At 30.7% G+C, this 11,753-nt stretch overlaps 1 protein-coding gene across 1 annotated transcript; it reads right to left on the bottom strand.

Moving 5' to 3' along the window:
* Positions 1-4,732: 4,732 nt before the first annotated feature.
* LOC124370762 (proline-rich protein 4-like) lies at positions 4,733-5,356 on the bottom strand. Its single transcript, XM_046829062.1, has one exon. The coding sequence runs from the start codon at positions 5,354-5,356 to the stop codon at positions 4,733-4,735; it is 624 nt and encodes a 207-aa protein (XP_046685018.1).
* Between the last annotated feature and the right edge of the window lie 6,397 nt (positions 5,357-11,753).

Here is an 11,753-nt window from a genome sequence, read left to right as displayed (position 1 = left end):
GTTAGGGATAAGCATGTGAATGAAAAAGGATTCGTTACTAAAGCGTTCTCTAAATTCTTTTTCTCAAAGGTAGATTTAAACAATTACGTGGTTAATAAAACAATTTTGAAAGAAACGCCAATGCAATATTTTTAGTAAACCTTCATTACGAAAATGTACAAATGCTACTTTTTAAAATAAATATTTATAAAGCATACTTACATATCTAAATATAGCACGTTAACATTTTTCGATCAATTTACAGTCTTTTGAATACAAATAGTAATTTCTATTTCTTTACTTAAAAACTTTACTATTTTTTGACTCTACTTAAATTTTTAATACCGTGATATTGATCCAAAATATCATATAATTAATTGTAAAAATACATTTTAAAGTACACAAAGTACACGTATTTTGCAAAATAAGTTTTCCTTTGAGTTTGACATTAATGTACGTAATTTGAAATAATAATTCTTTATTCATGTGTTTATGATACTTCTGAGGTCACTAGATAATATAATACACAATGCAAAATTTAAGTCATTTATAATTTAGTACGCACTTAAGTATTTTGTTCTTCTTCTCAGAAAAGTGGTAAATTCAATCAAAAAAATATTAAACCAAACCCTTTGTTGTGGTTCTCCACAGGGAGGGTTAGCTAATTGAATAATGTTTAACATATATCGACATGTTTAAACCTTGAAAACTAAGTCTTAAAGGGCAGTAACGACAACATTAAAAAATTAAAATGACACACTACCAAACAGGTAATTATTTCATTGCACTATATAACATTATAAATTAGTAGTTATTACCTATTAAAATATTTTTCTAAAACATATAAATATATAACCTTAGATTTAAAAAAATTTATAGAAGATAACTTTAGATTTAAAAAAAAATTATGGAAGATGAAAAAATAAGACGGTTTATATAAAAAAGAAATTCTGTATACTTATCATAAATTAATATAAGAAAGGATAGAAAAAAGTTAAGCCAGCTGTACACTAAGCTGTAGTTAAACTTGAGTTTTAATTAGGCTGCCATACGCAGTGTATACAATTATTATTAATTGAATGTGAATAGTAAAAAAAATACCTAAAAACAATCAACCGAATTGAGATATATCTTTGGTAAAATATATTATTTTATTAAATGGTAAAGAAGTGTGTATAAGCACATGAAGATCAGGTGGAGTGACTTATAGAAATATAATTTTATTATTGTTGACAAGCGTTGAAATCAATATTATAAGAAAGCCATATACTCTTAGCATAAGGATTGAAATATTCAGGAGGATTTTATAAGACATTTTTGATCCCTTGAAATATATTTTGTAATTTGTCTTTCGCCATGAGATCGGGAAGTTCTCGCTGAACTTAGATTTATTTTGGAGTTAATGGGAAACAGAGTTAATGGGCTGTAATGGACGTGAGAAATTGAAAACAATTCTAAAGTACTCTTCCTGCAGAAGTGGATAGAAAACGTAGCGATTCGTAATTTCAAAAATATTAGTATTAGTTTTATAATTTAGTGGAATTGACGTTCTGAGAAGTTAAAATTGCGTATATGACAATAAATTCATCATACATTGATTTTTAAGAATGTTCAAAAAATTTATTTTAACATTCCAGATTTAATTTAGTATTTTAGTTGTGTTTAAATAAATTTGGATTAAAAATATGTAAATAAATAATTAATTTTAAATAAATATAACTAAATAATATATGATCAATCATATTTGTTCAGTGTGAGTGTTGTGATAGATGATGCATCTTTCCCGGGAAGGCCAGCTACTGAAAAATCATAAAACTTTGTTAATAAGGAGTTCTTGATACATAATCTAAAATTCGTATAAAAGTGACTTAAACTTACTAACATAAAACTTTATAACTTGATCTATGTCTAAACCCCAGATCTCTCTCACACCAGCGAATTACCAACAACGCATCCCCACTTTCCGCAACCTCTCAGCCGTGTCCCCGCCAACCCCGCCAGCCATACAAACCACGCCACAGAGCCTAACCAAAAGGTAGCCGGCGACCTCCTCTGGGACAAATGCATGAGCTTCCGCATCACAACAGTTTGTAGAGTGTCTCCAAAAAGACACTTTACTATGAGACCTTGACAGGGAATGAATGAGTCTAAAAATTAAAAAACCTCTAAGAAAACATCCATGAAGTTCGAAAGTTTGAGGATACCATGCCAGTCTTTAACTTTGACTCCGGTCTGTTATATTTTCTTTATGTTATTTGAATAAAAGACTGATTTATTAAATATAATATGGTTGTACAAGGTTTGTTTAAAACATTTATTTATCAAGTTTTATTTACTAATTTAAAATCATGGTAAACCATAAGATCGATGTAAAAATTTTAGCAACAGTTCAGATAAATCCTATTCTAAGGAGTGACAGGCTCCTTTAACGAACTTAGTGTTCCTCACATACAAATGAAACTTAAAGTAAAATATAAAGTATCTAAGTCGGTTATTTTCAAGATACCATGCGGATAGACATACATAGACAAACATACAGAAATTGCATGATTCTAATTCCACGCGTCATAGGCTTCGATAAATCTCAGGAAAAATCATAATCTTTCTCACAAAATGTGATTAAATGAACAGTATATTCAAATTAACGGATGTATTATATTTGGCATCCTAGTAATGTTTACTTAATTTTAAATAACGTTGTTTACATTACCGCACTAAAGTAAAATTTACACTTTTTAAAACACATATTACTAATTAAGTTAGATATTATATTAATTTGAAACCAAATTGTGTTCAGAAACCGACATACAGTTTTTATTGTATAATTTATTACTATGTTTTTTGATATTCGGTGATATTTCATTTAAATACTTTTATATAAAACGGAGACGGATAGGTCTGAATCGTGTTTCGTATTTTTGTTGTAATTAGATCCCCCAAGGCTAAAAATGAAGTGTAATGTCACAGTGTAATGTTACACTCACGTGACAGTGTTACTTGGAAAAGAACAAAATAAGACAAAGTATATAAATTCTCATGCAAAGTGTTTTCGTACGTGATTCCCAGACAGAGTTTATTCAGTTTATTATAACAACGAGGACCACTCAGTTTCTCAAGTGGAAGAAAATATCCTAATAAATGTTACTAATTTCTTACATTTAAGAACTAAATATACTACGAATATTGTATGCTAGGGGATGTGTATACAAATGTGCATTTGTGACATTGAGCCTGTTAATCATATTAATATGTCGTTTGGTTTGTTGTAAATGTATATACATGGCAAACACTCGTAAAGATTAAAAAGTAAAAAATATTAATACTAAACACAGCAATTTTGTTTAATAACTATATTTAGATATTTTTATCAATGTTAAACGCTGTCATTTATACCCTTCTACAAAGTGCTAATTATTGGCTATTTAGTCTTCGCTTGAAATTGTATTATGATTAAAAAGGGACACTAAACTAAATAGAAACCCATTGAACAGATCTTATTCCAAAAACAGATACAAGTGAAAAATACTGGAGTAGGTATTTTAAAATAAGAAGTGTATTAACCTATATTTAATATGTACTATTAGTCGTTGTTTAATTTTAGGCCAATTGCAATCTTGTTATAGGCAATTATAAAAGCTTGTTATTTAGCTTTATTTATATAGCTGTTAATGAAATATGAAATATGCCTTTATTTAAGAGGCGGATTTTGGGCTATTTAGCCCTCTCTACCACTCTACCTCATGTTAATGTGTGAACTCTGTCTGTTACGGGAATAATAGGCGTACACAATAATATGCAATAGGTATAGTCTTACTCCCCACATTTGTTTTAATTATGTGGCATTGTGATGGGTTCTTGAGATAAACCATGATGAATCTCCCCCATCAATGTGTGACTTGTACTTTAATTGTAATCGACACGGAAGACAAACAAAATGTCAGCTCACGTCGTACTGCAGTGGCAGCGACATCAGAGTGTGTCTTTACATAGTAAGTAGCCTAGCACTGTCCAGTCCACTGTTCTGTACTGTGGTGTAAAATACGTAGCAGATATTTTGAATGGTGAATCTTGTCGTTATGGTGGTTTTAAAACTTTGTAAAGATTTTAACTTTACCTAAATATTCCTTATCTGGTTTATTTACTTACTGTAGATTCACGTTTAACTGTGTGGACCAAACCCGACAATTGTGTGACACATTCACTGTACCGTAAAATCGTATTTGTAGTCAAGGGTTAATGACAAAATTCACATAGAAATTTTAAATTCTCAAAATAACCTAATATGATAATGTTTTGCTATGATCAAAATGCTGTTCGCGCCCAATAAATTGGAGCTGTTAGAAATTGAGTGTAGCCTGCGACTGAGACTACCCAAAAGCCAGGAACTTCTAACGGCTGAGAGCTCTCAGAGTGTCACTCCTGTTTTAACCTCCGGCTTAATAGAAATGAGATACTGCCAGAGGCAAGAAACGACCTGGAAACGGTGCACAATAGATGCTGTTAGCGCTCAAAATATTGGAGCTGTTAGAATCCAGGAGTTGTTTGACGTGATACCTGTCAACAGCCGGAACTTCTAGCGACTGAGAACTCTCAGAGTCTCGATAATAGGCTTAGGCTTACAACAGGCGAGAAGCCAGAGGCCGGGAGCTCTCAGAGGATATTCTGCTCTATCAACATGTGTCACGTAACAGGCTTTGCTAAGGTTACGTGCATTTAAAGTCTATAGTCCACTTTACTTTCGAGTTCCAGACAGCTAGACAGGCATAGGTAGATAGACAGGCATAGGTAGATAGACAGGCATAGGTAGATAGACAGGCATAGGTAGATAGACAGGCATAGGTAGATAGACAGGTATAGGTAGATAGACAGGCATAGGTAGATAGACAGGCATAGTTAGATAGACAGGCATAGGTAGATAGACAGGCATAGGTAGATAGACAGGCATAGGTAGATAGACAGGCATAGGTAGATAGACAGGCATAGGTAGATAGACAGGCATAGGTAGATAGACAGGTATAGGTAGATAGACAGGCATAGGTAGATAGACAGGCATAGGTAGATAGACAGGCATAGGTAGATAGACAGGCATAGGTAGATAGACAGGCATAGGTAGATAGACAGGTATAGGTAGATAGACAGGCATAGGTAGATAGACAGGCATAGTTAGATAGACAGGCATAGGTAGATAGACAGGCATAGGTAGATAGACAGGCATAGTTAGATAGACAGGCATAGGTAGATAGACAGGCATAGGTAGATAGACAGGCATAGGTAGATAGACAGGCATAGGTAGATAGACAGGTATAGGTAGATAGACAGGCATAGGTAGATAGACAGGCATAGGTAGATAAACAGGCATAGGTAGATAGACCGGCATAGTTAGATAGACAGGCATAGGTAGATAGACAATCAAAGAGAAAAGGCATTTTTATATTCCCCTCTTAGACGCAAAAAACTTTTATAGCTTATTGAACGTGTGATAGGGTTCAGAGGCCGGGAGCTCTCAGAGGATATTCTGCTCTATCAAGATGTGTCACGTAACAGGCTTTGCTAAGGTTACGTGCATTTAAAGTCTATAGTCCACTTTACTTTCGAGTTCCATACAGCTAGACAGGCATAGGTAGATAGACAGGCATAGGTAGATAGACAGGCATAGGTAGATAGACAGGCATAGGTAGATAGACCGGCATAGGTAGATAGACAGGCATAGGTAGATAGACAATCAAAGAGAAAAGGCATTTTTATATTCCCCTCTTAGACGCAAAGGAACTTTTATAGCTTATTGAACGTGTGATAGGGTTCAATTACACTCAGCCAACTTCCATGGTAAGACATGTCTTATCTTAAAACTCCTTCTTTTCTGTGTATAAAATAAGATTTATTCAAACTTTAAGGTATCAGATGATATATAATTAATATGTGAAATTCTCAATTTTTATTGAGTACAGTTTTATAAATGTTTCTATAACAAAATGTGTGGAATTTTCTTTTTACGCTTTGTCTCCAAAAGTTTACGTTAATGTTATGGTATTTGTTAAAGTCTCAAATGTTAAAATATCGAACACTTTACTGTTTGTAAACTAGTTTGTTTATTATTGCACAATTTTAGCCTATGCTGATGATATAGTAATTATAAGTGGACATAGACAATTAGGCAGTGCAACTGAGAAACTAAATAGAGATTTTAAAATTTTAACTAAATGGGCACATGATAAAAAACTTATTATAAACGGACAGAAGACAGCCATGATGCATTTTTGCCCCAGAACATGTCAGCCAATGAAGAAATTATTGTTAAGTTACATGGTTGTGACTGTCTACATAAATCTAATATTAACATTAATTGTGACTGTGATAATATAAGGCTAGTGGATAAATTCAAATACTTGGGACTGACTCTAGACAGGAAAATGATATTTAATGAACACATTTATGATCTTCATAAAAGGTTGAATCCTTGTGTTGCTGCTATATGTACGTTGAGTGATAAAGTTACCAATAATAAGGTAAAGATGGTTGCATATCAATCGCTGGTGGAATCCAACATTAGATATGGTATTGGTATTTGGGGTGCAGCTGCTACATCCCATTTAAACATTATAAAGAATTTGCAAAATAGGTGTTTGATAAGACTATTTGGAAACAATGAAATGGTTAAAACTTTAATGAATCCCAAACAGTTATATATATATACAGAAATATATTATGGATAATTTTAATAAAAATGAACACAAAATAAAAAGAACAAGGATTTTCAACACACGACTCTCCACAAAATATTCTATACCGAGAATGGCCACAAAGTTTGGTGAGAGGTTACCCGAGTTTTATATTCCATATTATTTTAACTTACTTCCAGATGAAATTGAAAGCTTGAGAAACTTCTGGGTTTTTAGAGAGGCAGTGCAGAGATGGATTACTACGACACACATTGAGCTGACTACTTAGCATGAACTACATCTAGCTACACTAACATCTAAACACACACACATGCACAGACAAATGAAGTGAATGAGTGGGTAAATTTTCGTTACTTCTGTGATCAACCAGATTTTGTTAAAAACTAGGATGTATATAATGTTAAATATTTATTGTTATTGTTGTTGTTTGATGGTTCATGTTATTTATTGAGATTTTTGTTATTGTTGTTGAATGTTTAGAGATTTGTTGCTTATATTTAACTATTTATAGAATGTTATTTGTTGATGGGCAATATTTTATATATTTTGTTTATATATCCAGTTATATAATTTATTATCTATTTATACTCTGAATAATGTATGTATTATCCCCTTAATGCTATATAAAATGCCAATATTTAAAAATCTGGAGTTATAGAAGCACCACAGCCACACAAAGAGCAATATAACATTTTCTTGAAAAAGCATGAACTATAAACTGATCAAAACAAATAATTAATGAAACTGTAATTTTGTATCTTGCTTTTTTTTAGGTTTCATTATGGACCTCACCGATAAGTCATGTTGACTTGGTGGGGCCATGATTATGTAAAATTATGTGTTACAAAATAAAAATAAAAAAATAAAAAAAAAAAAAAAAAAAAATGTATAAGGGTTTCTGATTATGCAAGGGCACCAAACTGCCAGGTCATATTTCGCTTGCAAAATTGTGTGCCTTTTGTATTAGACGATAGAACTTCAGTTTATTAGTTATATTTCAAGATTTAATAATGTATTATATTTTCTCCTGAACATATTTTCATAATAATCCATTGTTTACTTCGTAATGAAATATATATTATTTAGTCCCCCGGTACAATCTGTGTAATAAAAACTCGCATTTAGAATTAAAACCTATACACGATGCGAATCACTTTATATATAGTGAATTTAGTTAACTACAATTCCAGTTAACCTAATTCTGAATAGAAACAAATGTATTCTTATATTTACTTATTGTGGTATAACAACTATATCTGACATATCATAAATACCCTTATCGTTACGACATCTCAATGTTTTATTAAAAAATGTTAATTATTTTTTTATGATTTCCAGTGTGTCAAAGTCGAACTAACCTATCAATATGGTAATAGGAGAAAAATTGCATTATCGGGTATGTAGCAATATGATCTAACCCGTGGACAATAACCCTGTAAATGTATTGGATAGTTGCAGTACAATTTCATTAATATTTAATTTCATGACTGTAACATAAGCACGGTTTGTAAATAGATACTAAATAGATGTAATCTGGTATAGTTTTCAGAAGAAATATGTACTAATGAAAATATTATGGTTGGAGTAGAATAATTGAAAAGAGGATTAAGACCCAGATGTAATTTTTAGCTTTATAGTTACTTAAGAATATCGATACATTTTCAAAATTTGTACGCACTTAAAATAGTGTTATAATTGTGGTAAAATCAAATTAAAACATGGATTATTCGAGGATTACAGATGTTGTTCATGTTAAATACAATACCTAATATTGTCGAGATGTACGGCACATTCCTATATATGATAAGAAATATGCACTGTAACGATTATGTATAACTATGAAATTGAGGAATTATCACTGTTATGTTTTACATTGACTTAAAGTAATTAGTAAGTATGCATATAGATCATTATACATAATTAAAAATTTTCATTCATGGGAAGACTCTACATAATAACAATCTTTCTACCTATCAGGCGATCCAAATACTTTTTCCAGTACAAAATGTATTATTGAGAAAGAATGTACCTGTAATTGAAACCCAGCAAGTTTAATCCAGCCAGCCAAGCCGCAGTCACCTCTCCACCTGACAGGTTGAAGGGTATTAGTTTTACTGAGATACAAACACTTGCCTTTGTTTGTGTATTGTAGAACCTGTGCACAGACAATTGTAACAGATTCTGTTATAAGATGTACATTGTATATAGTGGAGTACCTGACATGTTATATGTAAAATGGTGATTGAACGTTTCTTTGCGATGACATAATTTTGGTCAAAGAAAATCTATAACGTAAACTGCAGGTAATATATCAGTGGATTACATACTCCTCAATAATTTCAAATTCAAGGTGATAAGGAGTCTTGTTTTTGGAAAAATAGTAGCCGTTGTTAAACTTAACTATCTTTTCGAAAGTCTGATGACTTCGGGCTCTATAAACGTCAAACTGAAATTGCAATATTATTTTAGACATAAATTCGCACAAGGGTGATAGAACTAAGGCTTTTAGAATTTATAAAGTTAGGAAAATATACAAGTTTTATATAATTACATATCATAAATAATTTACATAATCGGAATAAGTGGAGATTGTTGTAAAGGTGCCGCCATTCTGTCTTAGTTAAACTATTAAAGAACTCATTCAAGCTATGTAAAAATACTATAAATGTACCAAATTTAGTCTGGATCTATAAAAATAATGGTAGTTCTCTTGTTTAAAAGCTCAATTTATATTGTATAAGCCCATACATACATAAACGTATAAAGATAATAGAATACGGTATTTAAGAGGGTCAGTATCAGGAAAATAAAAAAAACTCCCACCGCCATTTTATTATTGGTTAAGATTACTTAAAAAACTAGTTATGTACAGTGGTGTGAGTAGCAGTAGGTAAATTTCTATAAAACCTTCATAAGTAGACACTTCTGATTTTATGAAGATAATTTTAAAACCTTTAAGTTGCTGTACATGCAGTATTGATCTTCGTATTTAAAGTTTTTAAGTAGTATTTATAAAGTTGTATTATTACTGCTTAATTCATATAGTGATTCACGGAAGTTTAGTACAAAATCTTGCAATTTTTATTTCAAAAGATTATATACGGTTATCCCTGATCCGTTAGATTGTGTAACATTTATAATATTAACATTTAGACAGTTATAGCTAGTATATTTCTATTAAAAGCTTTTCTTCTCTGACCTCACTTCCTTTCTTTCTTCTTGTAGTGATCACAAACTTCCAAATACAACTTGATTAACTTTTGGACATCAAGTGTTTTAAGTTTAGGCATTGCAAAGTATTATATTTTCCATTATGCCATACAAGTAAAATAAAAAAGATAATTGTTTCTTTTAAATTATGTACGTAAAACATCTCTCTCTCTCTCTCAATATCTATCTATCTCTCTCGTACTAACTGTACTATATATAGGCCTTATATGCAAAAGTAAATCTTAAAATTTGAAATCCACTCAAATAATATCATGATTTATAGATGCGTAAGTTTGTTTATGTTTTGAACATACAGCTGAAAATGTGTTCAGATTTTTTTAAAGCCAAACTGTGGTGTAGTGAAAACGTTTTTACTTGTTAAGAAAAAGAGGAATGAGACTGTGGTGAATAAAGCTTTTAAATATTTCACAAACAAAGTTTTCGAAATTTCTACTCAGAAGTGTAATATTTGACTTAGTTGTATTTTCTATGCTGCAAATTAATCTTGTTTTGACGTTCTTATCACAGTGAAGGAAATAAAGAAGTTTAAATATATTTTAATCCTAATTGATATTTAGAGTACAGGATTTAGACTTGAAAGAGTACAATATTATTCATTGACATTTCGAATTAATTATCTGACATTAAACGAAAACCTCTAGTAAAAGTTTGTTTTACCAATAAATTAAAATAAAAAATAGTATTCTTATATTAAATATATCCAATCATACTATTTAATGCACCAGTATTTATATAGTACTACTAAGTATTCATTTAGATTCAAACTTCCACAAGAAGTATGATAATACAAGAATTACCTATATACTGATTAGGTAGACAATATTATAGTGTATTTTAAATTATACTTTCTGTTAATTAATTGTCTGTTAATGATAAAAGTCAACTGAATGATTTTCTCAAATATACTACACTTTTAAGTGGCCAATAACTTAAAGCATTTGACTGTCATTGCCTTTCTTCTTTCTTTATAGACAGTGAAAAGCAACTTTAATCTCTTTAGTTTTTAATCTCTTTTAAGTAATGTTTTTTCTCAAATAGTTTTTTAAGATAATAATATAAAATTGAAATCCATATTTTTACTTACAATGTAGAACTTCTTTAAGGCAATATAAGCTTTACACTTTATTACGCAATAATCACTGTAATTTACGGGACATTTATAGTGGAAATACCTGGAGAAGAATATAAACGTAAAAAGGTTAAAGTAGGGGTATACAAATGTTATAAGTTTCACGTTGTTGTAATGGGGATAGAAAACCACAGCACAGTCGGCTGAATGTGTCTTAGTAAAATTAATCTTCAATTTGGAACTAACCACGATATTTTCAATTTTAAACGTCTTTTTAATAAAATTAATATGTATTTAGTTATACACAAACGGCACTTATAGTACAACAATGAAATTGAATATTAAGTTGTATAATGAGGTCTGGATGCAATTATGATATGTGTTTAAATGGTTATTGTTCAATGTTTGGATCAGATTGCAACATTAATGACGCCGCATACGGGTTGATGTAATTTGTCTCACATTACCATATTGATGGTTTGGTTATGACACACAGGATTACATTCAAGTTTTTCAGGTAGGTTTAGTTTTTGAGCTTCCAATTTAAAAATAGGAGTTTAATAACCAAAGATACGTAAAATAACTACTTTAATATATATTGCTCTGCGATAAAAGGGTTTTTACATAGTAGGACTTCAGTTTCTATTAAAAATAGTACCATTATTTACATATCAATATTACGTGTTTAAGTTGTTTTTACAATATTTTTATAACTTTCCATTTACAATAATATATGTGTTATAAGAAGACAGTTGGTAATCCTGCAGTACCTTAAGGACCCAATTCTAGTTGAA

The sequence above is a fragment of the Homalodisca vitripennis genome, unplaced genomic scaffold (assembly GCF_021130785.1).
Source record: "Homalodisca vitripennis isolate AUS2020 unplaced genomic scaffold, UT_GWSS_2.1 ScUCBcl_476;HRSCAF=2562, whole genome shotgun sequence".
In the NCBI taxonomy this organism is placed as follows: Eukaryota; Metazoa; Arthropoda; class Insecta; order Hemiptera; family Cicadellidae; genus Homalodisca; species Homalodisca vitripennis.
This window is presented reverse-complemented; position numbering and strand designations above follow the sequence as displayed.